The sequence below is a fragment of the Tinamus guttatus genome, unplaced genomic scaffold, assembly GCF_059628265.1.
Source record: "Tinamus guttatus ecotype Peru unplaced genomic scaffold, ASM5962826v1 Tinamus_guttatus_pri_ptg000404l, whole genome shotgun sequence".
Lineage (NCBI taxonomy): Eukaryota > Metazoa > Chordata > Aves > Tinamiformes > Tinamidae > Tinamus > Tinamus guttatus.
This window is the reverse complement of record NW_028288938.1, coordinates 344,400-371,703: the sequence shown is the minus strand read 5'-3', so window position 1 is coordinate 371,703 and position 27,304 is coordinate 344,400. Positions and strand designations below refer to the sequence as shown.

Sequence of the window (27,304 nt, the reverse complement as noted above, 5' to 3'; positions counted from 1 at the left end):
AAAAAAAATAATAATAGTCATGTACATAAATACAGTCTGTGAAAAGTAGTCGCATATGTCGCAAGTGTAGTTGTCACTTTGAAAACCTTCGTCTCATCGGAATACTTTTGAAATAGCGCGGCTATCTAACTGTGTGATTTGCTTCTTCAGAAATGTGTTACATCAGGGTATTATCTTTTTCATTTCCAAACTTTGCTTCAACCTTTACCATGCAAGCTTTAATTGAAAATGGCTGTTGGTGAGACATGAAAAATGAAATGAATTACCTGAATCCAACATCAGAGTGCAATGCCATATCCCAGGTCTCTTGAAACAGACGGTACTGATTCATAGGATTGTGAAGGACCAGAAGCAAAGAGCTATCTTGGTTATGATAAAAGGAATCAATGCATCTATACTGTTGGGTTGCAGCATGGAGAACCTGAAAAGAAAAGAAATAAAGATTCATCCTCTCTGCAGGCACTAGTATGCACAGAGGCTATAGCACTGATTTTAGCAAAAGATGTTCCAAGACTTCGCCATTCTAGAAGACGTATACAGGCTAGTACACAAAGCATCTGGATTCCGATAATATGAAATGTTCATCTAGACAATCCTGACAGTGAGATTGTAGGAGGCAAAGCCATAGAGCTATAGTTTAGAATGATCTCCACCTGCTAAGACTGATCACAAATGAAGTGAATGAAAAATTTCAGGTAAAATCAAAGTTTAATAAAATAACTTGCTACACTTGTAACTGAGGTAGAAAAAAATGTTAAATTGATTTATTTTTCTTTTAGCTTACTTAAGTTCACATTGTACTCATTTTGCTGTACTATGATGTGAATATCAGTAAGATTTATTGTGTTTTATGTTGTTTCACTCTACTCTCTGTACTGTGCATTATTTTTCAGTATTTACATTGTCTTATAGCTACAGTTAAAAGAAAGCCTTCTTTTAAATTATTGTTTTTACAGTATTCCTGTTTCGAAAAAAAGTTGTTATAATTACAGGTAATATATCATACAGTCTTGATTCTTTTCTAAAAATAAATTCCATACCAACAAATATTGTTTTTACATAATGAAAACCTTATAAACAGCTGAGCATAAAAATGTATTTGAATGTAACAAGAAGAAGCTGGTGAAGGGGCTGGAGCACAAACCTTATGTCTGGAGAAGAAGAGGCCTAGGGGACACCTTATCACTCTCTACAACTACCTGAAAGGAGGTTGTAGTGAGGCTGGGGTCGATCTCTTCTGCAAAATAACTACCAATAGGACAAGAGGAAATGGCCTATAGTTGCGCCAGGGGAGGTTCAGGTTAGGTATTAGGAAAATCCTCTACATGGATGGTAGAAGCATTGGAACAGGCTGCCCAAGTAGTGGTGGAGTCACTGTCTTTGGCAGTGTTCAAGAAATGTGTCGGACTTAATGAGAAAGGATCACCTTAAACAGTACGTTAATTTTGTTTCCATCGTGCGTTTGGTTTAAAGGCTCACTACCAAAAAGGCCAGCTACAGTATGGTCAAACCAGAAAATTAAAAGCAATTATAAACTAAATACCAGACAATTACCTACTAAATACTAGCTGATGAAAAACGGTCTAAGAACATTCTGATAAATATTTATCAGGGATTAAACTGAATCAATTACCTAGCACAGAACTATCCTTTATCCTATTATTAATTCTCTGTACACCATTCTGAAGAGAGACTGTATCTATATTATCATCAGCTAATAGATACCTGAAGAAAAACATGTGGTTGAAAATGCTCAGCAAAAATCCAGTCCGTCAAACAACGCTTCTGAGTCTTTTTTATTTCTGCTAAGTTTGATTCTGGGCTGTAATTTTCTGGACTCACCTCAAAACACAGCAAAACAAAATAATGAGCATCAACATTTCAGTGTCAGTTGTATAAAATATAATCTTGTCAACTTAATGGACAATATTCCATATTGCATCACAGTTAATTGTACACATGCGCACATGTGTAGATCCAAATGGCAAAATTTAATAGAAAACACAATTGCTTCTAATTTTTTTTGCCTTTGAATTTTTATGGCAAACATAATCTAATTATTTTTATTATTAAGTTAAAGGTTTTTGAGTGCTGTAAGCAATTATGAATATTTAGACAGATTCTATGAAGTCACTTTAAAAGCGCTATATTTATCTAGAGTTGTATGACAAGCAGGTGTTTCTGAAGATGCCAAACTACACAGTCTATTACTGTGACACAATTTGGCACTTTCTCTTAAACCATCATGCTAACATTTGAACTCTGGTATTTAGTGAAACCAGCACAGAATTGTCATTCGTAGCTTCACCCAAATCCATCAACTTACAGCTGAAAAAAAAGATTTTATAATTTTTAAGGCACTATCTCTGAAATATCACAAAATTAACATTCACATAAAACATCGCAATCCCTGCATTGAACAGTGTTTTCCATTGTTTCAAGTTACAGAGCGCTATATATTCAATTCATCACACTTGCCATTTCAGAAATAAAAACATCCAAGTTTTTGTTTAACATAACATCTCTCCCATCCTTGTTGCTTGTTTCCATCTGTCCTGGAAAATGAAAGCAGAAGATTAAAAAGAACTCCAGAAATTTCCGCCTTAAACACAAAGGTCAGAGTGATACAGTTTCCTTAACTTCCTCTGAAGAGATCGTCTCCAGATTGAATTTTCCAGTCCACTAAATACATGAGCAACTCTGCCACACTTACTTCCTAAATGAGCATTGTATGGGCAACAAGCCCCAAGCTGTTCAGCCAAAAAAAAAAAAAAAAGACAGAAAGTAAGAGAGAAAGAGAGAAAGAAAACAAGAAAGCAAGAAAGCAGGAAGGAAAGAAGGAAAGAAGGAAAGAAAGAGAATGAAAGAGAAAGAAAGAAAGAAAAAGAAAAAGAAAGAGAAAGAAAGAAAAAAGAAAGAAAGAAAGAAAGAAAGAAAGAAAGAAAGAAAGAAAGAAAGAAAGAAAGAAAGAGAGAGAAAGAAAGAGAATGAAAGAGAAAGAAAGAAAAAGAAAAAGAAAGAAAAAGAAAGAAAGAGAAAGAGAAAGAAAAAGAAAGAAAGAAAGAAAGAAAGAAAGAAAGAAAGAAAGAAAGAAAGAAAGAAAGAAAGAAAGAAAGAAAGAAAGAAAGAAAAAGAAACATAACTCATACATTCTCAGTGATTTTACCTAGAAATTTTCCACATATTTTTGGCCCAACATAAATGTATCTAATGTGACTGTTAAAAAATGATGTTTAAACTAATAATCTAGAACATCAATTCTACCATATGTTTGATTTAGTCAGACTTCATCAGTCTTGTATTTTTCATTTTCTCACAACTCTTTGAAGAATTCTCCTATTTTTTTATGGCCTGACTAGATACAAAGGTCAAATATATTTTGATCATAATTCACATATGCCAGAAAAATACTCCTTCTGTGAGAAAATACTACATAAAGTATTTGTTTGTATGTGGACCATAGCCAGTTCCACTTCTAGATGTAGATTTTTAGTCTCTGCTTTTATGGGAAATTAGGTCCATTTATTAACTGCTATATAAAGATATAAGGAATCTGAAAGATACTTAGTCTGTCTTCAGTAAGCGACAAAGGAGTTTCCTAGAACATGTCATGCTTTTCTACAGATATTATTTTAGAGTTGCTTAAATAAAATGTTTAATGTTATCTTACAAAACAAAGCCCTAACTTTTGTCACTATCTACTATGCCTACAAAGATATCCAAAATACAGCCTACTAAAATATGATCTGTACAATGAAGAAAAGTCATAACACTGATTTACCAAATGATGTGGTAAAGAGCATATACAAATTCTTCAGGAGTAATGTAAACGGAGGGTTTTTTACCAGAGCCTCTTGAAGATTTCCCATTAAGCTTCTTTTCTGCAAGGAAGAGTTGTCTCAGGTGTCTTGCAAACCCAGCTGGATTATCCCAGGGGATATAGGACACTTCAGATTCACTTCCAGCCACGGACTCACAACTCTCCAGGAGATCAGAGCCACTTGGCCCAGTTAGCCTCAGACTTTCAAAAGTAAACACTTTGAAGGCTCTTTCTACTTCCGCCCAACTCGTAAATTCTATAGAAGAATCATAATCATTCACTGAAAATATCCTTATGATTCAGCAGAACATAAATATAAGACTATGTGAGCTTATTGTTGGCAATTCTACAAAAGCTTATTTCCTTAATGCTATTGAGTCAAATTATCAGTGCTACATTTTATTCTATATTCCAGGTCTAATGTGTCCAAACATAAAAATGATAAGCCCAACTATTAATCCATCTTAAATGAAGGGCTTGCTACATGCTGTTGCTGCCTCTTGGCTTATTAACTTTTATATAAACTATGTTGATTTAAAAATACTGACTAGACTTTATCGAACCAGATTAGCAACTAGGTATTTAAGTTATATTTCAAGAAAAGGCTTCCATTAGTGCTTTTACTAGTGACTGAACACATTGCTGTCTATACAAGAACAGTAACTATGAGAATTACGGGAATTCACCTGAAAGCATGTAGTTCAATACTCAAATTATAAACCTCCTTGATAAGTACAACAGTGAAAAAGGTACAAGTCAACTTAATAGTTGGGAGAGTTTACCATATAGTACAGTGCAGTGAAGACCATCAAATCTAACACCCACTAGCTGGCATGTTACAGTGATACAGAACACCTTAATAGCTAAGACATGCCTTCTAAAATGAACACATCAAAAACTAGAAATGTTACAGCCAGTGCAAACTAATCCAACACATGGGATTTCAAAAATGAATAGCAGGGAAGGCAGCTTCCAATCATTTGCCCTATATGATGGCATAAATGCAACCAAAGAGATTTGGATTTTGATTTCTTAGTCATCATAGAGTACCAAAATGTGTTTTTTTGCAGTTTTTATGATTTTTTCACTGTCTATATTATAGTTGCATCCATATTCCAAGAAAGGGTAACTGTAAAAGCAATTATGGCTCATGAAGTGAGCGTATTCTGCTGATTGGATAAAGGGACTACTATAAAAGCCACTTTGCTATTAGCATCAACAACTTATAGAGAATACTTTTTGAAAACCACTGTTATTTCCTAGTAAAAAACATGTAACATACATGTGATTCTCCACAACAAGGCCATTGCTAAATACAGTGTTTATGTCACTGTGTCCCAAAATTCATTCTGTGTTCTAAGGTTAAAATGGCATTTTTGTAACCAAAAAAAAAAAAAAAAAAAAAAACCACCCGCAAAAATGGTGTGTATTTATTGAATAAATAAGAATTCTGACATACTGCCAACTCTTAGCCAAACAAAACTAGTATAGCCTTGCACAGTGACCATAAAACTGAGCTCTGAACTTAGCCTAACTTTTAGGGTAGGCTAAGGTCTCATCAAGAAACTGAAAACTGGGAAATGCTGCACGAGGTTTTAGGTAAATGAAAACATCTATACACAGATTCCTGCTATATAACAAGATCATTAGCCACAATAAAAAGTAATTATATCAGTAAAAATAAAATCAATTCACCAGTGGTACAATAATGCATGAGCTCATGAACTCTAGCCAAGCGTTTAGCGTTGTCCTCAGGTGAAGGAAGGTTGAATTGGAGAATTTTTTTAAGAGGCAGCTTGTCCAACATTTCACGCTCAATTTGTTCTGGATTTAAGTCCTCTTGGATCTGGAACAAAATTCAGAATATCAGAACTAAAGTAAATGTTTACAATAGTGGGCTTCTAAAACTAGGTTGAATAAATGATAGTCTTTATAACTGAAGACATAAAAATGTGCTTAAGACAGTGGGATGTATACTTAAATTTGGCCAGGTGCTCAGAGTACTTCACTGAATCATGGGAGCAGATATTTTGAGGAGGAAAATGACAGCCAGAAACAAATAACTGAAAGTAGCCATAGTCAGTGATTACTTGTCTAAAGATATTGGCCTTTGCTAGCCAGACTCCAGACTTCTGGAATACATAGCTGTGTACTGATTATTCAGATAGGCATCAGGACAGTTGCATACATCTTTAAGTTGGTCTGCACTACAGTTCACAGAGATGAAGATCATAAACTCACTGATAATTCTGTGACAATAATGTCACTATGGATTTTAAGGATCTTACTCTTGAATTTTAAGGATCTAACGACTCTCGAGATTTCTTTGAGAATCCTTCAGGTTTGTTCTTTCTAACATTGTCTTTCTGTGGTCTGCATGACTTCCTGCACATTATTCCTGGACCGCATCTTCCAAATCTGTTTTTTTCTCCAGTTCTTTCTCAAACACTGTGCTATATCCTGATTTTATTTTGCAGCAAATACAGGTCTGCTAAGAGCAATCTCTCAGTGACTACTCAGTTTTGTCTTTTACTTCAATACCATCAATGTATCAAGCCCTATTTTTAAAAAAATACTATTTAAACAAAGCTTGTAAAAATGGTGTACAAACTGCAATCCAGGAAACCAGGCAGATGGTCTGCAGCCTAGCTATGAAATCTAGAATTAAATTAACATTTGTGTTGTCTTCAGTGTATTTTATATTCAGTGTTTAATGGTAAAATTATACCCTGACTTCAGGAAAATTTGAGGAATTTGCAACCTTTATTTTGAAAGAATTCTAAACCTTGCAGTGGACTCTGAACCTTTTTGCCTATGTTAGATTTCGGGAAAAACAGCAATGACCTGTATATACACTATGCTTCTGCCATTTAAGCCCCAAATGAATGCACTTCTTGTATTCACTCACAGACTTAGTCCTTTTTCTTATATTTCTCCACCTCTTTCTGTTTATTCTAGTCTATTTGCTATTCCACTGTTATCAGTGTAGTAACTCAGTGTCTGTATCAATTTCATCTGCACTAGATGAAACTAAACCAGAAGATCTGTAATATTGCTTAACCGTGCCAAAAGCTAAACTCTCTCGTTAACAGTGCAAACAGATCACTGATGTCAATATAGTGCTCTGTACTTTGTGATCCATGTTCTCTGTCAATTACAGTCACAAGTTTCACCTTAAGCAGACTACACACAAGTGTTAGTGAGCCTATCCAGTAGGAAAAATCTAGACTATCCTACTCTTCTTTGTAAAAATACCACTTAATCATTCATAGTGCATTATATATCGATTGCCTGCAGACTTTAGAACTGTTTAGATACTATAGATAGCACTATACCTCCAGTAGATGCAATCGCTGAGCCAGAGTATCATGGTAGTTTAGTAAGAGAGGGCCCCTGGGGGTCACAGCCTCTCTTTCATTGTATTTGGAAGAAAAGTAGTCAAAGAGATTCTGTTAAATAAGAAAGAGATAGATAAAATTAACATCAATAACCAGTTATTTGTCAGTTCAAAAAACAAGGAAATGACAACACAAACCTTTCTTTCACTGTCAGAAAGTGGAAGAGAAGGAAGGATAGAGGTTATATGATCTGCAATGGTATGATCTAGTCCATCTGCCCGCGGCTCTGGTACCATCAGGCTAGGTGGTGTAAGGTCTTCTTCACTTGCAATAACCTAGCAGACATGACACGTAACTTTCATTGCAGTATGATTGCTACTCAACTACACTAAATTTACAAAAGTAGACCTTCACTATAAGCTACCTACAAGTTACACACACACATATTCATAAATTTTCTCTGAAAAGAAAATCAAAATATTTTTGCACAAGCAGCAAAACTAAAGTTCTCTGTGTTAGTCTGAAATACAGAAAGCAGTAACCTAAATGTGTTCTCCTATTTTACACTTTGGTTAGGAAGGATGAGAAGAAATATATTTCCAAACTGAAAAGTTAAGATTTTTTAATGTACACAGATAATAAAAAACTGATTCTGCATCAGATGTTGGATCTTATCCTGAGTAATTTTGCTTGAGTCTATTTTCAGATTATACTGCAAATAAACTAAAAAGAATAAAAGAAGTGTTGAAAGAAGTGTTGAAGAAGAAGTCTCATTCTAAATCATTCCGTGAATCGTTGCTAATTTGTGTCTGAACTTGACAGAAGTCAGAGGTGTCAAGGATTAGCATAAATAACGTCACTTTTAGTGCTAAACTTGCCCTAGATGGGCATCTTTGTATAGTGACTAGAACAGTAAACATCCAGTACCAAGACTATTGTTGCAGCATATGAAAACTTGCTATTAACTCAGCTAACAAATTACGCCTTTTTCCTCACATGATTATATTGGATTTGCACTCTTCAAAAGATAACTTTGGATAGCACTGTATTTACAAGGCAAGTGCACTATATGAAAAGAGAAGAAGAACTTTGAGTCTTAATTCCTGTATAATGGACCTGTATATTCCTGCATTCTGGTCAGTTCCTCTAGGCATAGCCTCTTCCTTTAGACTGAAACATTTTTTTTTTCTTTTTTTTGTCTTTGATCAATTCATAACAACAGTGCTCAGTTGAATAAACCACATGAACAGATAAGAAAATGCTATCACCTGTTCCAACATGCAGTTCAAGATTAAAGACACAGAAATGCATTCCTCAGGAATCTGACTCAGCAAGTCATTATAATACCTCAAGTCGACATGAGCAGCCAGAAGAGAAGCTTCTTCCTCTGTTGTAATAAGAGACAACATACTAAGATTTTTTTCAGAAATGACAGTTTTATAGAACAGTTCAACTTTTAGGTAATTTCATAGAAATACTGAAAAAAGTCCACATTTGCTCTAGCTTTTAAACCCAACTGTGATTCGTAATAGCTAGATGAAGTGATTCTCTAAAGAATTTAGTTATCACCATTGCAGTTTCCAGAAATTTTCACAATGTATTCACTCAGAAACTACCCATGCAACATCAAATCACACCTTTGGTTTACCGAACAAATAACTTCAGGGAATTGTGTTGTAATGAATGAACAGTGAAACAGAGTGAACAACTACAGAGCAACACTTTAATCTTTTGCACATACCCTGTGGCAAAACTACTGTCGACACAACTTCTTCTGCTTGCCCTTTTTTCTTTGAAGATATAGTTGGTGATGTTGGATGTACCTAAACGAAGAGAGAATTTGAAAAAGTCAGAACAATTGAGAAATGCCACATGTAAATGCATGAGCTCACCTAACTTTTGAAAGGAGTACAAGATAGTAAGTTGTAAGATAGTTGCATTTTTATAAATGCTTTAAATGAGCCTGCATTCAGTAGCACTGCTAGAGAACGGAGTAATCCCATTTTTTCCCTGTCACTAGTTTACATCTCACAAGCCACTTGGCTACTATACAGAGAGTAAGGTAACTGATTGGAGATTGAACTAATATTGTGCAAGCACTTTGTTTTTTCTAGACTTGCGAATGTGTAAAATATGCTCATCAGAAATAAAGCAATTTGATACTTTATGCCAATAACGATACGACCCTTCAAGATTTCCTTTTTGTTTCCCTAATGCTCTGCTATTTTTAATGAAGTTTTAAATGCTGAAGACAAAAGTTCCAGTATTATTCTTAGCAAATTATACATGGAGTGATGGTCTAAGCTGAATTTTTGACTGCCATATTGAAGTCAGGTAATCCACTCCATTTATTCTTTATAAGAAGCATGGTAAAGGATAAAAGAGAGATCCTTACCTCTGTTACAGGGGATTGTGTCAATTTGTTCTTTGATAATGTAGGCACATTAATCAGTTTGGTGTTTTCCAAGTAGTTACAATGCTGTCTTTTCCAGTCCAGGCAATCATACATTAAACAAGCAATACTTTCAAACAGTGTAGTGCCACATACAAGCTAGGAAAGAAAAACGAGATGCAAAGAATGAACTTCAGATACAAGAGTGTCATATAATTTAGCCACGGGACTCTCTAGTTCTTTAACCAAAAGCTGTTTAAAAATCTGCTAAAGGACTTTTTCTCCACTAATTCAAATGTTTGGTAGAGTAATTTAAGAAAACAGAGCCTCATCTTCATTTGTCTAATGATTATCACACCACAGTAAAATTGAGTGTTGCCGAATTGCTGTTGTACGGAGCCTATCTGAATTTAAAAGTAGCCCTTCTACTCTTTTGTAACAGGAAAGTAGGTCTTATTTTGGATGGGAAGAAACAGGGAAGATGTATCTTCTATATGATATAAAGGCATGTTTCTATTGGTGATCAGCCTGCGGCATACTTGCAATGTCAAATATTCCTCTGCCCTAAAAGGACAGAAGTTCAAAAACAAAAAACTATCAGTGGCACACTTCTTCACTGTTGTTGCCCTTCTAAAACAAAGGAAAACCTCAAGACTTTGATTCTGAATTCTAAAGCAGTACAAGCACCAAAACATCACCATACAATCCTAACTTTCAAAGACAGAAAGCTGTATTTTCAAAAATTTGACAATCGAGGAGTCAAGGTAACTAAGGTGGTATACTGTGGATAACACTCAGGCTTGACAGGACACTAGCTACTATTTTGAATATGAAATGTTTTGCCTATGTACCAAAAACCTGCCCGAAGCCACATGTCTCAGGCTTCAGTGGCTTTAACGGGCCATATTCTTCTTTTCTAAATCCTAGACATAACAGGAAAGATGTAATGATGGTGATTTTAGACAACTGTTGTTGTTGCCTACTGTAACAGACCATTTTGCTTTCATGAAAGTAAGAGAAGACTCTTGGATTAAGGAGTTTGCCGATAAGAGGCTCATACCTTGCACAGTATGAAAACATTAGAACAAGTCACATGAAAATAATGCACAAGTCGGTGCATTCTTTTAGCATTTTCTTCTTGTTTGCTTAACACAATCACGGTAGAGCATGTTTGTCCTTCCTTTCCTCCCAGAGAGGTGTGATAAAGACAAATATAAAAATAGATAATTCTGTATAAAATCTAATGAGAGTGGCTGGAGAGCTGCTGCGCATGGCAGTAGAAATCAGTTTAGTGAAATCCAACTGCCAACACAGGACCAGCAGGTTAAAAAATGGAAATCAAGACCTCGGAAGACAGGATACAAATTATGAAACTATCAAGGATATCTTTGGCTAAGAGACTTAAGAAATTATTTATGATAACTTTCGATGTATATTATTGGTTTTGGACTCCTTCCACATGACAAGAACGGTAACATTCTGTGACAACAAGAAAGATTTAATTACATTGCTTTTACTTAATCCTCCCAGACTGCCTGTGTTGTATAAAGGCTTGATGCAATAGCTTGGTCAAGAACTATAAAAATGACTAACATTTGATGTGTCAGTTTTGTTTTCTAAAATGAATCCCAGTGAGGAAGCACCAACTGCCTTTAAGTGCTAAATGCAGATTAACTGACCTTTGAGTATCAAGCAGCTGCTTTCTCAAACTCATGCTTTCTTTACGGCAGTTTATGGCAAAATAAGTACACCAAATCACTGATCAGTTATGAAATATTTGTTTCAGTTATGTGGTATTTAAAGAGAAGATATTTGGGAGAGAAGTTCTAAGTGCAGAATTTTTGAAGTTAATATTTGTATACCTTTGTTAATAGCATTAACTGGCACTGCTTACTGGGACAGATGCAAAGGATTGTATAATTACAGATTTATGATCCAATTTGTTTACTCTCTCCTCCAAACAGACACAGAGGCTCATCAAAAGAAAATTCTCTAACTAGAAGCATGGCACTTGGGGAAAGATGACTATTTTTGGAAAAAAAATACATGAAAAGAAATTACTTTCTATTTATAATATTAAATCACTTTTATATCCAATGTCTAACAATGTCACAAGAGTTCTCCTCTGTATCTTTGGCTTCAAAGATTCATCAAGCTAGGACTCAAAAACTCTCCAAGGACAACCAGAACAGAGGCACATGACTTCATGACCTATGTTCTTCTCATCTATTTCTTTCTTCTTCTTTATTTACAAATCTCCCTACTTTAGAACTCTGTTGAATTCTGATTTACAGAAGAATGTGAGGACATAACTATAACCTGCTAGAAACAAAATCAGTGACAGATATGTTCTCTTTTCTATTTCAGTAAGGATAACTGCTTACAGGATATTCATAACCAGCAACAATTCCCTAGAAGTGATTCTGAAAAGGATAGACAGGATTAAAGAACTTCTTTCTCAAAATAGGCTTCATAAAACCACATCAATAGTATAATGGCAATTCTACGTACTTCTGCAGTTGAGGCATTTCTAATGAATGCCTTAGAAACCACTGTGGATTTAGACAAAATCAGTTCTGATCCCTTCAGGTTCAAGGATACTTCTTAGCTCACAAGACTGTTTATATAAAATTTAATATAGTATAAATAAATGCCCAGAGACTGTAGTCTCCCCTTTAACCGAACTACTAAAAACCAGAAATGCAGTAGGGTAAATTATGGAATGTTGCTTTATTTTGTTTTAGCAATCTATGTTTTTTACTGCTGCCATTGTAGACTGGAAGACACTGGGCCTTTTTATTTTGCTGCCTTTCAGATCCTATGCTGGAAATTTTTTCTAATGGTTCACTTTCTCTGCCAGTAATAATGGTCCTGACTCATCAGAGTAAGCAAGAAACCAGAGGCATGCTTTGGGCAGCACAAAAAGAAAGAGTACTGGATGAACTAAAACAGCATCTAGATCAGAGTGTTTCTGCATTCATTTTCATTTCCTCTCATGACTTTTCTGACATTCAGTAAGTAGAATTGCTGCTAGGAATACAAAAATACAGTATTTCATGTCATTTCATACCAACATTAGACTCTTCCAAATTACAAATTGGGTCTATGTGAAGACGGAGAATTTATACAATCCTTCTGTTTATAAACTCTGTTGCTATGATTTCCAATGTTCAGATACTTCAACTCAGATATTTTTATTCAAAGAACTCCTTTTGAATATATGCTGAATAAACTTGTTGGATACATGAATAAATATTTTTATTCAAAATCACAAATTACTAACTCTTTTGGTTCTGGTTCATAGATGACAAAGCTCAAATTCTCACCATTCCTAAGTTCATGCTAAATATTACAAACCCAAAAGTGTGCCAATGCATTATTATAAAGCAATCTACTGACCAGCATTTCACTGTCAGACCAATCAGGGGGAAAGGAACTCTCCTTAACCAGGTGATGAAGTCTGGCAACATCAAAGAGACTTGATCCATGCTTTCCGCTGTTCAGAATTGGCTCCAAGTATTTCCAAAATGTTTCCAGGTCTTTGATAGCTTCATCCCTCTTTCTTTTCTCTGTTTCTACAACTAAAATGTTTAAATATTAGATAAATTAGTATAAAGTCCTCTTTTTAAGGAAAGCATAAATAGCATATTAGTCTTCTGTAAGTACGATTAAAATATTCCCATTCTCACCGACACAGAAAAAAAATGATTCCCAACTTAGAACTCCCAGAAGAAGGAGCCTCAAAAAAACATGGCAATTCTTTTAGAGGAAAAAAACCTCAAACAAACAAACAAAAGAAACAAAACCCCCCAAATACTTGAAATTCAGGAAATATAAAAATCCTATGTTGCACTTTTCAAAGATGCCAGTACCCAGTCCAAACTGCTCTATAAACATTGGGTAAGCAAGTTGTATTATTACCATTACCCATCCCAACTCCATCCTCGCCTGCCCCCCATCCCTCCTCAGAAAAAAAGACTAAGGTCTTCATGACTATGAATAGTTAGTTTAGCAACTGTATGGTTTCCATTTTTATCGTACTGTAGTGCTGTAGTGATCAATTTTCAAAGATGCTCTGACTACAGAGAAAAACAGGTTTTCTCTTAATGCCACCAGTAAGGCAAATCATCCTCTGGAATCAAAGAATCAACAATACATTTAACAGCATAAATTTAAGAGATATAGGGACAATAAACCTGTAGTATACTGCTTTCATTTGGAGTATGGGTTCTCAGCACATCTAATATCTAATTATCATGGGCAAATATATCACTAGCATAATTTCAGTGTCCTCATGGGTTTCAAAAAAACCAAATCCATAAGGCTGTAGATTCTTTCAAAAAGACTGACTCTCTTTATAGTTTTCAAAGTTATGTATGCCTTCTGTAGCAGCCATCAAAAACCATGGCTAATTAACTTAAAAAAATAGCTGTATCTTTACTCTAAAGATATGTATCCTAAAATGAGTGCAGAAAGTTAGGCAGTCTGGGAAGTTTGCCGGAAGGTTCTGTAGGTAGAAGAATTTCATATGAGTTCAAGCAGAGACTAAGTACTTAGAAAATAAATAAAACAAATCCACTGAAGATTACTAAAAAGACAAAAGACATCAGGATCAGGAAAATCCCCTGACTTGAAAATACTTGGAAGATAAGTGAGGTGAGGTGAAAAGGCAGTGAGAATGGGAGGGGAAGTTTCACACAGGCTTTTCCTATTACTCTTTTCCTTCTCCTATTGTTTCCTTGCCTGTCTTATTTTCCTACTATTCTTTTCCTTCTACTATTCTTTAGGCACCAGTTTATGGAGACAGAAACATGGTCTAGATGATCACTTGACTTCAGAGAGTTTTGTGCTCCTAATTGCTCATCATAGTCTTCTCTTTTTTTTTTTTTTTAGCTGCTCATGAATGATACCATGTAATTCAGGACAATATCTCTTCCGTGGCAATGTTCCCCTAACAAGGTTGGTTTTCAAAGCTGGTCTTGGCAGTATCAGGGGCTGCTGAGTCACGAATCAACCTCTTTGTAATTTTGAATGAAACATGAATGGCACTATGCTACTAGCACTGTAGACAGACAGTCCTGTTTTACAGTAGAAGAATAACATTTTAGTAACTCTGTCCCATAGTTTAATTGATTTTAAAAAACTTGAAAATAGGTTTAAAAATGGATTTTCCACTTCACCAAACATTACAGCTTCCCATCATCAATCACCTGCATTGCTCTTATCTTTCAGTACTATCCCACTCTCATTCTTATTCCTGCTTTTCGAAGCATTTCTTTTCTTAAGTATATTTTCTCAGTATAAACTCTCTTAGAACAAATTAAAGTTTTAGTAAATAACCCCAAGGAAGCTAAGGGGAGATATTATCAATGGAGAGTTGGGGCAGCTCCACAGAATAACTGAATGACCTTGAAGTCTTCAGTGACAGAAATGAGAAAGTATTTAACTCTACCTGATTTGGGACCAAATCACCCTTTTTATAATCATATTAACTGAAAATGTTGGAAGATAAGCATCTGGTGTATACTAATAAACCACACAGAAATTTTGTACCATAACTATGAAAACAGGAATCCTAGAGTCGTTACGATGTATGTGTCAAGTTAGCTATTTTCAGCAGACAGAAAACAATTCATTTTTTTTAGACTGAGAAACTGCTCTCAGTTCTGAACAGTAACTCAGAAAAGCTGAATTAACAGTGGAAAACCTATGTGAGTGATCAGAGGAATAGTAAATTAACTATACAAAAGGATACAAACAGAAGTTTACATCACAAAATGAAAGTCATCAGACACCAAGAATGGAAAAAAAAATCATGAAAGCTATGTTCCCTCCTCCATGACTTGTGAGTATTCAATCTCACCTGCAGAAAATTTCTTCTTGATGAATTGGATTTTCTCAATTACAATTTAAATCCTTAACCTTCTGTCCCTTTATATGCATGAAAACTTGCCATGGTTGACCCAACTCCCTTCAGTCTTCTCTTAACTTAAGGATAACAACTATTCCTTTTTCTTTTTTTCCACAGATCACTTTTTAAGAATCACTAATCATTTTCTTTCTTGGAATCTTCTGATTGACACACACATCTTCTAAGGTCCTACCTCAGTCTTGGGTAGTGTAAGATTACTTCAGGTATTTTTTAAACCATATTCTCATGTATAACCTGCAGATGATAATTTTTAAGTGATACAGTTTTAGTAGTATAGCTATTTGCTGACTTATGTTTAATTTGCCACTCCAACAGAATAGCTTATCTAAGAGACCTGTCATCCAGTTAGGCATTTCCTAGCCTGTATTTCTGCATTTTGTTATTCCTGTATCACTATACTACCTCATAGTTGTCCATATTAAACAGAATACTCTTTTGTCTAGATAATTATTCTCCATTCTGTCAAGATCATTTCTGTATTTGAATCACATACTCTCACTCCAGTATCAGTGAAAATATCCAGTAATACCAGACCCAGCACAAATTCCTTTACAATTCCTCTCCATGCATCATCCTATTTCCCCAGTAAACTTTTGACAGCTATTCTGTAGGGTCTAAAGTTTTCCAAGAGAGGAACATGTTGACCCCATTCTGATTTGACTAGGGCATAAAATTAACCCAGGGCTTTCCATATTTGAGCTAGGTTCTCCCTGGAAGCAGTGAGTGTGCAGTGGAGAACTCTCTCCTTGGGTTGAGACCCTGTCTGAGGAGACTCCTTGAGTGTGAGGGTGAGTGATTATTGCACATTTGTACATAAGGGCTAGCTAAGAACCCAGTGGTGTAGTAGAGAAATTCTTGTACTGACACCCGCAACCTGCTTAGCAAATGTTGCATTTGAATAAACAGTGCTATTTGTGAGCTCGACTTGCTGCATTGAATGCAGTTGGCTGCTGTTGACTATAGGTCTGGATCACAAAGTGATTCATCTCTTAACACTTTTGCCCTCCTTAAAACAGCAACACCGGTATTTTTGCAGAAACAGAAATTAAGCTGATTACAGTCCCTTAACTAGTTGTGGTTCTCTTCCTGTTCTTCCCAGGTCTTTTTCCACTGTCTCACTTGTCCTTACAAGTTCTTAAATATAAATGGCAGGCAGATCTTTAAATAGGATGCAGTAGGTCCATCTGAATCAGCTGATCTGAAAACTTCTCTACATTACTTAAGTGGTATTCAGATACTCTACCTGTTCCCTCCCAGTTTAACGTTGATATCTTATTTCTCCGTCACCAGTATTAATTGTGCGTAATAATAGTCATTATTTGTTTGCAACTCATATTTGTAGTGAAGAAATATTCAACTCACCACAAAGCACATAGATGTATAAAAACAAAACTTGTCAAACAAATTCAAACATGACTTTCAGGCCATCAGTTGATTCTATGATTGCTTAAGTCTTAAAGGGTAAATCTACACGATCTTGTTAGTTTACCTTCAATGGCACTTTAAGATCAAATTCCCTAGTGCCTGTACAATCCAGCCTTTAGAATTCGCCGTAAGACAATATAAGTTCTGGTCAAGAGAAATGAGAGTAGAATCCCGACACAGTCTTCAAAACACTCATGTAAGTAGATGGTTTGCATACATCATGATCAGAACTGGACTGGTTCACAGCATCCTGTCCATGTCCATCAGCGCACCTAAACTATCCTTGTGAGTCCTTCTTGCCCAACACACCCAGGACACTATTCCTCCCATGGAATCTCTACTGGATTGCTTGTGCCATCACAGTGGCATCAGGGTCTGTAATAAGGGATTTCCCAGCATCACAGGGAATCTTGCACAATGCTTTTGCTACAAAAAGTCATAATGCAAAGTTATAATCAGAATCACAATTAATCAAACACTACTCTCATGACTACCTATGACTACCATACTCACTTTTCTCACTTCCAGCTTTTTATCCACTTTGATGTACAGCTGAAACAATTTAGGTTGGACGGATCTCAACTTTCTGCTCAAACCAGGTCATTATGGAATTGAGACCAGGTGGCTCAAGCTATTGTCCAGCTCACCTGGACCTACATAACCTCACTGAACAACCTGTATCAATGGTTGACTATCCTCAGGGTAAATCTTTCTTTATATCTCATCAGAACCTTCCATTTCAATTCATGACCACTGCTTCTTTTTGTCTTTCCATGCATCTCAGTGAACAGTTTTGCTCTGTTCTTGATAATCCTCCCATAGGTAACAGAAGAATAGTATTAGGTTTCCCATAAGCCTTTTCCAGGTTGAAGTAGCTCAGGTCTTTCAGCCTTTCCTCACAGGACAAGTGTTCCAAGTCCTCTGACCATCTTGGTAATTGCTGGGCTCACTCAGTTTTATCTGTATATTTCTTCTGCTGTGTAATCCAAAACTCTTATCTCATGAGTGCCAAGTAACAGGGAATAATCACTTCCCTTAATCTACTGGCTATGTTACCCAGAAAAATAGCCCAGTATGAGTAACTTTAATCAATGACTCATGTTTAGCTTGCTGTCCACCAGGATCACAGGTCTTTTTCAAGACAGTATCACTATGCAGTTAGCTGGCCCCAGGCTTTGCATTAACATCTGTGGCAACTTCATGAAAATGATTAAGGGACTGGAGCTATCTAAGAGGAAAGACTAAGGGAGCTGGGGCTGTTTAGGCTGAAGTAGAGAAGACTGAGAGGAGATCTGATCAACATATATAAGTACCTTAGGGGTGAATGTAGGGAGAATGGGGCCAAAATCTTCTTCGTGGTGGCTGGTGACAGGACAAGGGGCAATGGGTGCAAGCTGAAACACAGGAAGTTCCACCTTCATGTGAGGAAGAACTTCTTTACTGTGAGGGTGACAAAGCCCTGGAACAGGCTGCCCAGAGAGGTTGTGGAGTCTCCTTCTCTGGAGATCTTCAAAACCCGCCTGGATGCCGCCACCCTGTGCCACGTGCTCTAGGTGTCCCTCCTGGAGCACGGGAGTTGGACTAGATGATCTGTAGAGGTCCCTTCCAACCTTAACCATTCTGTGATTCTGTGAACTTCTTCTCTGACTGGGGCAACACGGCTAGCTAGGCACTTATCTTAAAATGATCAAATGACCCAAGTTTTCTTAACAACAAACATTCCTGGCTAATGATGTATAAAATTTGATAAAATGTTGTCTTTGTTATCTGCTGACTACTGCACAGACTAGTAACTGCAGCCACTGACTGCTTAGTCAATCCTTGTTACTGCTATCATTGCTTCTGCTATCTAGCAAAGGCAAACCTGGACAGTTGTATCATTTTTGCATTGCTACTCACAGGTGGTATGTGAAATCACAAGGCACAGAGAGAGGTAAAAATAGCATCAGAAACAGTCTTGACAAGAAATAACATAGTCCTCCTTCTACACAATTTTTGTAGGATACATGTTCTTATCACAAGATTACCTTCAGGTGAAAGTAAAGATTCTTCTTGAAGTTTAGCCTCTTCCAAGTAAGTCTGCAGTGGTTCATAATTCTCAGAAGAAATCCTAATTACACTTGAAACATTAATCCCCAGCTGAGATAGCACTGGCAATAACTGAGGGTTGTGGAAATCCAAAATTATGAAGTAGTGATGGGCACCATCATCTGGTTCATCATCTGTTCAAAACAAAACAAAAGCAGTTTAGAGCAAGGGATTTTACAACTATACAAAATTCTTCTCTTTCTTGACTATATAGGTATACTGCAAACTGAGATCACAGAAACAGTTCTTTCATAAATTCTTTCAGATAATTACATCTAATCCTTAAAAATATACTTATAATATTCATATATCTATTATTTACTATATTTATTTTCTATTTATTATTATATTGACTATATTTAAATGTACAGAATTCTGTAGCAACTCATATAGAGCTAAGCAGAAAAACTACAAATCTGAATGTAAACTTGTTTGAAGAAGCACCAGGAAATAACATGTGACCATAGTGACAAGAATGCTAGTGATTGTTGCAACATGTTTTGCAGTTGGTTCTCTTTAAGAAAATTACAGTATGCTCTGGTTTATCCTATTTCATCTGGCTTATTTCATCTCACACAAAATCATGCACCCACATACACAGGGCAAGTCACTGCATCTTAGCCGAGAGATGGTGTCACCTATAACAATTTTGAAGGACTGGCTGAATTGTGATTTGTCTCACTGCTTACTGCTCTCTATCCAACAGGTTCATGTTTGCTAGATGGCTTTCTGTCAAAACTCCAGAGCTGGTAATACCAACTCATGCTAGTCCTCCTGGTTGGCAAGAGACCTACCCAAATTTATCCTGATGTAAAGATGAGAAGTTTCATTGAGCAATTTGTTTAGGTTTATTAATTTTGAAGAAATATGCACAGCAAGTTGAAAATATTTTAAGTTTTAGCTATCAAAGTAAAAGATTAAACATTTTATCATGTTAAAAAAAAAGTTGTTCTCTAAAAGCTTGACTGCAATCTAGGTTAGTTCGTAGATTCCCTTTATAGTTCATGAAAAACAGGTATATAAACAGGTGAATACAGACCAGTATCAGATGCTTGAATATTCCTGCTTGAGTATCTATTTCAAGACAGCGGACAATGCTTACTGCAGTTCCTGTAACACTCCACTGACTGTGGGACATTTGTATCTAGCACAGACTATCCTGAGGCGGTGAATGTTTGTTAATACAGGTCACTTAAAAACTCTTCAACCACTACTCAGCTCATGGTACGTATTTGTCCAGGAATTGTTCCTTCTTGCTGCAGAAAACTGATTCTGGATTATAATCTCTAAATATACCTGCGGGTTCTCTGATTCAACTTGAATGCAAGGGAAAACATTTACAGGTTACTTTTGTTGGACAGGTAATCACAATATTTCCAGGGAACTTTCCTCCCTTATATCTTCAACCCTTTCGGAAAAAAAAAGCATTGACACACATAATAACTGAACATTAATGATTTTTAACAAAGATATCTGCATAGTAGCAGACATGAGAGAGATGAGGAGATCCAAAACTTCTGCTGCATATATGATGAAGATGACTGCCAGCCATGCAACAGTGATAGTTATGATTATGCTAATAATCACGATCTGTTTATAATAGTCAATCAGTTCTACTAATCAATGACTAATTCGAATTCAAGTGGAACACAATATCAATGCAAATAATCCAAAGATTATCCAAAACCAGAAATATTCCATTTCAGAAATGTAATAATGAACTAGAGATGAATGATAACGCCGTTCTTTACCACCAGGAGATACAGATTGTCCTTGGGTTCCAGACATAGACATAAGTAATAGCTCAAACTTCCCTGGAGCAAAAATTGGGGAATTTTCTCTTTTGCTTGAAATAGTTGCATTAAAACAGCAAGGAATACTGAAAACTATTTCCGCTGTTACCAATTTTAAAGGAACATAGTTCTTTGCAAGTCACCACTCAGACAATTTGTAAAATATGGCATATGTGTGTAAATAAAGTCTTTCAAAGCACTGTTGCTCTGGGTAGAAAAGTTCTAGGCATCTATAAGCCCTTGACACTGAGAAGTGGATCTGGCACCACTTTGTCCAAAAATAAAATCACAGTTTTAGCATGAGGTCCTTGCGAACCTCAACTGCTGTGGACTTGAAAAAACAGACACAGTAGTTGTACCATATTTAATGTTTGTTTAGAATGGTATCCAGAAGCTTCACCAATACTTTCATGATCTTGTCTTGGAAGGGACTTTTAGATGTAAGTATTTGTCAGGAAGAATGAAGAAAAAAGCACGTCTCCATAAAAAAGTAGCTATTTTCCTTCTAGCGCGTAAGTCACTGAATGAAAAAGATTTGTGAAGCCCAGTGTTTAACCTGGACTGACTGTCAACTTCAAGAGCTGGTAGGGAGACTGTTAATAATTTATGTGCAGAATATCAGGAGAATTCCTTTTAGACAGTCTGCAAGTCTTCCTATGCATTTTGTAAAATTCTTTGGGACCAATGACACAAATTCCAGTTAATAAAGATCACAGTTCAACAGCAGTGCTGATCATTCATAATAAAAAATCTGAAGATTTGATATTGTGTATGCTAAACAAAGATACTTTTCATGGTTGTTAGATTTTGGGAGGGCGTATCTTTTCATTATCTGCAACTAACAAAGCAGCAAGGTCAGAATATGGGGGAAAAATTCTCATATCTTATTGAGATAACTGCCATTTTCTGCCCACTACTCAGGCAGCAGGAAGAAGGAAAACTGTTGCAGCTGTCCAAATTGCCTCTGCAGGGCCTAGCTGAGCCTCATTACTACCACCCAAACCCATTCTGTGCAGTATATTTGCTACTGATTTCACAAAGCTATGAGTTTTCTATATAATTTTAGCTTGGATTACTACAGGCATTAAAACTTTTTTGAACACTTATCAGTTTCTGAAAAACATTAAAATAATCAAAATAATGATGATTACAGTCAAGTCTCAGCTAGGAAAATGAGAAGCTCTGAACAGAAAGCTGCTGTTCTGTTCCTGTACACCTTAGTGTGATCGATTAGGATTCATATCTGTTCTACCACCTGCACTGGTGCTTCCTAGATGCTTGAAGAGTATCATTGATCTAGAATAAGATACAAATAAAGGTCTAATTAAAGAGTACAGAAAGCCAGAAGTGGTATAATTGGAGATTAGTGCATACACATAATGCATCCAAAATCAACGAGTGTTTACCCAGCAAGAGAGATCCAGTATATTTAAACATAGTTAAACATCTTATGGTCCAAATTAAAAATAAGCCTGGTCTAATGAGGAGAGCTAAGTACATTCTCCAACATCTTTGGTTCCAGTGACATTTATAAACATTGGTGGCATAGATTCAGATTTTTTTTTTAGGATTTTGTTTTTTTTTTTTCTCTGCACTGATGGACATATTATTCCTTACCTTGTGTAGCTCACTTCTGGAGTAGATTTCTCCAGGTCCCAGTAGGTCCCAGTTCTATACATTTTATAGCGAATGAAATCATACGGCCCTTTGTACAGAATCTGGCTTTACAACCAAACAATAGTGCACAGCTTTATTATGCTTTATGACACAAGGAGAAAGCCGCCCTTCGGATACTGTCACAAATGCATTTACTTCTGAAATCTTTATGAAAGGATAAGTAGGATTTGTTAGTCATTTTATTTTTGTCTTGCACATGCCAAAACATTTTGTCATTCTACTTATATGCACATATATATACATTCTATATACATATACCTCATCTGGATTTTACTCCTGGAACTGTATAATCCATCCTACTTCTAAGGAGGACCCTACTCAAATGAAGAGTGGCAATGCTATAATATTATGAAATATATCTCCATATTCCAACATGGATCAATGCAAAATACTAAATGAAAAGCAAGGTTTGAAGTGCTTTAGCATATTTATCAGAAGTTTATCTGCTTTTTTTCTTACATACCAATGTATTTGACTTCCTCTTCCTTTTCTCCTCGTCGTTTTAATCTGGTGTCCCTTTTGACAGTAGTTGCTGCTTGAAGGGCCACTTCGATTTTTCTTCCTTTCATTTCTTTCTCAGCGCTCTTTGCATTAGCTTTCTTTTCCTTTTTGCCAGGAGTTTTCATTTTCTCTTTCACTTTGTCTTTTTCTGTTTTTCGTTCTTCTTCTGCCTAATAAGATGAAAAAAAAAAAAAGTTCTTTTCATGGCCTTTGTACAAAACAGGCAAAATGCCATGAAATTTTAGTGGCTGAATATATTATTTATTTGAGTAGTTTTTTCTCTCAGCCATTAAAATGTTATTGCGTTACAGCTATCTTAAACACTCTGCTTTATCCTTTTGAGGCAAAGTGTTCAGTTTATTATTTTCCTATTAAATCTTTGTGTTAAAACTTCACATTAAAAAGGAACTGTTAGAGGTTGTAAGTATTACAACAGTTACACTTAAAATTAGTGGAATTAAATCTAATGAAATGCATATTAGTAGAAAGAAGTGTGACAGCTTTCTGTGCTTCAGGTAGACTATGACTACAGCACTTCCATTATCAGGAAACTTTCCCTGAACTAAAGAAAAATAAGGCCAAATAAATCAATTTCGGTTTTGTATTTAGCATCTTGGTTAATGCTCTTGAGTATGGCATAAACACCACTGTTTTGTCTTTGATGTAGATATCTGTCTACTAAATCTAGAACCAAGAGCCCCATGCTCATTTTACACAGGATATTACTCAGCCATTTTCACTATTTTCAAACAAACAAAAAAACCCTACATTAAGTTCCACTCAGTAATTTAAGGGTAAAAAATGAAAAAGAATGGTGTAAGTATCCAAAAGCCTTACATTATAAGTCCAGGAAATGCAAAGCCAGTCTAAAATTAAAAGAAACCATAATATACTGAGGCAAAGAGAGGTACTGAGATGGTAAGAAAACCTTATTCTACCCAGCCACATGACTGTGCAGTAAGTATACAAGAATGGCATTTAAGGACTTTAAAGCTAAATCAAGCATAGCAAAAAGGCATTAGTTTAACTTATTGTTGCCATGCCTATGGCTGTAACATTAAAAGCAATGAAAGCAATTAGAAAACCTCCCTGAGCAAATGAGATAGATAGGTTAGTTGAAACTACATAGTGGTTTTCCTAGACCCAGATGGAAAAGCAGAGTTCTTGGCTGCAGAAGGTGACTCCAGTTCAAATTCAATACCAAAGCAGAAGCAAAGCTCAGTACTTTCCTTCACTTTTTCAAGCATTTCACTTTTGTACCATTCAGAAATGCCTTAACGGGATTCTTAAAACTGGCTATACTGGGGAGTGGTGGATTTTGATCACTCTTCATAATTTTTTCATAAATTTTTCAAATTTATTCCCTTTCGACTAGTGTCCAGAGATTTTGATACTAATATTTTGAGTTCTGAACTACTTTACGCAACAAAAAAAATCACATAATCAACAGTCTATAATGTTTAAAACAGATTTATTGCATCTGAAATACTTTATGTAATTAAATCCCAAACAAGTAAAGACACTTTTGTCAAGATTCAGATGAAGAGGTCCAGCTGTCATTAATACCTCAAGAAGTATAAACCTCTCCTCTTCAGTACTTTTTCTTTTCCCACCCTCAATGTAATATTTCTCTTTCCCTACAGGGTGCAGCTTTATGTTGAGCTTTTTATCTTCCATTTGTTTCATATTCTACAGTTTTGCTATTTTAAACAATATATTATGCAATCGTACTATCCGAAACAATTTTCCATTTCACATGCCTTTCTACTTTTCTGAATATTAATTTACATGTATACACTTGTCAATCTGTGACAAGCTTCTGCTTTTACAGAAATTAATAAATTTTAGAGATGATAATGGTTTATATTTTACTTTTCTGCTGCTGTTTCTATTTTGCCAATCTGTTCTATTAACTGTATCTATTTCAAAGAACAATGGACAGCTAGTTTTCTGAGAATCAATCTCCTTGTTACAACCCTCGAGTTACTGTCAATGGAATGTGTACTGTAAAGGTAGTCAGAAAAGATTAAATATTTTATTGTAGACAATTTAAAATTAGAGTTCTAAATTAAAAGCCAGTTTTTCTCCATTCTCTACTGCAGAGCATTGCATCCTTATAACCCACAGTGTTGCCAATTCTTGAGTTCGCCTTTGTCTTTCAGCAGCTGCTGCTGCTATGTTTCCATCTCACACTATTATATAAATATAAACCAATGAGTGCAAAAAAGAAATGTCCAGGCTGTGTGATGAAAACTGAGAAGAAAATGTAAATTTCAGAGATGTTTCTGCTTTTGATGTTGATTATCCTCTGATTCTCCAACAAAATAAAATTATAGTTAAAATTATATTAATCTTGCCAAACCAACAACAGTAATCTTGCCAAAATACAATTTCCATTTTAATAATGAAGTGTCTAATCCTTAAACTTTAAAATGTTATTTTCCAGTTTACTTATCAGCATTGACTGATATCTAAGTGAAAAGCCATTGTTTCCACATCTATTATAAACTATCTGCTCTTTACCTTGATTCTTTCAATTCTTCCTCAGGTTGAGAATACATTCTTTTCCCTCAGATTCTTTATATGCTTCTGTGGTTTACATTATCATCTGCTAAATAGTTTTGCAATTAACTTCAGTATTGTATATTCAGATATATATATTCCACTGGAGCTATTTTCCAGCTATGTTTTCTACTGGTGTTTTGAGTCAGCTAAGATATTATTTCATCTCATTATTCTAGCATGCCTGGACAGTATTTTTCTTTCTTTTTTTTTTTTTCTTTTCTCAAGTGCTGTATTTGGGTAAATGGGAGTTTCTTCCCCAAATCTAATTAACTGAAAATTTCATAGAATCATAGAATAATAGAATGCTTAAGGTTGGAAGGGACCTCTAGGGGTCATCTATTCCAACCTCTCTGCACATGTAGGGACACCTAGAGCACATGGCACAGGACTGCGTCCAAGTGCATTTTGAAGATCTCCAGAGAAGGAGACTCCACAACCTCTCTTGCAATCTGTTCCAGTGCTCTTCCACCCTCACTGTTAAAACATTTTTCCTTAAGTTCCTGTGGAACTTTTGGTGCTTCAGTTTCTGGCCGTTTCCTCTAGTTCTATCAGTGGCCACCACTGAAAAGAGGCCAGCACCATCCTCCTCACTCCCTCCCTTGAGGTACTTATATACAATGATCAGGTCTCCTCTCAGCCTTCTCTTCTCCAGGCTGAACAGGCCCAGCTCCCTCAGCCTCTCCTCATAGGGCAGATGTTCCAGGCCCCTGATCATCCTTGCAGCTCTGCGCTGGTCTCTCTCCAGCTGTTCGACATCCCTCTTGTACAGTAGGGCCCAGAACTGGACACAATACTCCAGATGTGGCCCCACCAGGGCTGAGTAGAGGGGCAGGATCACCTCCCTCGACCTGCTGGAGATGCTCTTCTTAATGCACCCCAGCATCCCCTTGGTCTTCTTGGCCACGAGGGCACACTGCTGCCTCATGGTCAACTTGTCGTCCACCATGATGCTCAGAGCTCTCTGCAGAGCTGCTCTCCAGAAGGTCGGTCCCCAGCCTGTACTGGTGTCTGGGGTTATTCCTCCCCAGGTGCAGGATCTTGCACTTGGCCTTGTTGAATTGCATGAGGTTTTTCACCACCCAGTTGTCCAGTCTGTCCACGTCCCTCTGGAAGGCAGCACGGTCCTCTGGGGTATCAGCTACTCCTCCTAGTTTTGTATCATCAGCAAACTTGCTGAGGGAGCACTCTGTGCCTTCATCCAGGTCATTGATGAATAAATTGAACAGGACTTGACCAAGGACTGACCCCTGGGGGACCCCGCTAGCTACAGGCCTCCAACTAGACTCTGCACCGCTGATCACCACCCTCTGAGCTCTGCCATTTTCATTTAGGTATTTCTTCAATTATGGATACAGAAACTTAAGCATGAGGAGGAAGATGAATTTATGCAAACAGCACTTGAATGGAAGTGCCTTGAAGAAGTTAATTAGGCATCCACCTTAAGGCATACTCTTGTACCTTCTTTTCAGCTTCTCTTCTCTGAAGGTCCTTCTGCTTGAAGCAAAGGAGCTGAAATTTCAATAGTTTTCCAATCAGTGTTATAGGAATTTTTTCTCCGCTTTCCAGAATATCTTTAGCTACTTCAGTCACCTTCAGAGAAAAAAAGAAAAAAAAATTACTTATAGTTTTAATACTGTGCACAACTATTCTTTGGTTCCCCGGATCTTCTGGTTAGACAAGTGATGTTACACCTGCTGTGGCATGAGATAAATCTGGAATGGAAAGAAAAAACTTATATAATTAATGTAAAGGTCAACAGATACACAATGTTCA

The 27,304-nt window shown here is 36.2% G+C and overlaps 1 protein-coding gene across 1 annotated transcript in view; it reads right to left on the bottom strand.

Moving 5' to 3' along the window:
• SPAG17 (sperm associated antigen 17) overlaps positions 1 to 27,304 on the bottom strand; it is a 102,169-nt gene that overhangs the window by 58,241 nt on the left and 16,624 nt on the right. The window contains exons 4-17 of the mRNA XM_088531305.1: positions 26,990 to 27,121; positions 22,929 to 23,136; positions 18,935 to 19,129; positions 12,950 to 13,131; positions 9,554 to 9,709; positions 8,900 to 8,981; positions 8,427 to 8,545; positions 7,356 to 7,493; positions 7,156 to 7,269; positions 5,516 to 5,666; positions 3,846 to 4,076; positions 2,479 to 2,555; positions 1,726 to 1,842; positions 267 to 421 (exon numbers count right to left, since the gene is read on the bottom strand). Coding sequence (XP_088387431.1) covers positions 267 to 421; positions 1,726 to 1,842; positions 2,479 to 2,555; positions 3,846 to 4,076; positions 5,516 to 5,666; positions 7,156 to 7,269; positions 7,356 to 7,493; positions 8,427 to 8,545; positions 8,900 to 8,981; positions 9,554 to 9,709; positions 12,950 to 13,131; positions 18,935 to 19,129; positions 22,929 to 23,136; positions 26,990 to 27,121 — 2,057 coding nt within the window. The remainder of the gene's footprint in view (positions 1 to 266; positions 422 to 1,725; positions 1,843 to 2,478; positions 2,556 to 3,845; positions 4,077 to 5,515; positions 5,667 to 7,155; positions 7,270 to 7,355; positions 7,494 to 8,426; positions 8,546 to 8,899; positions 8,982 to 9,553; positions 9,710 to 12,949; positions 13,132 to 18,934; positions 19,130 to 22,928; positions 23,137 to 26,989; positions 27,122 to 27,304) is intronic.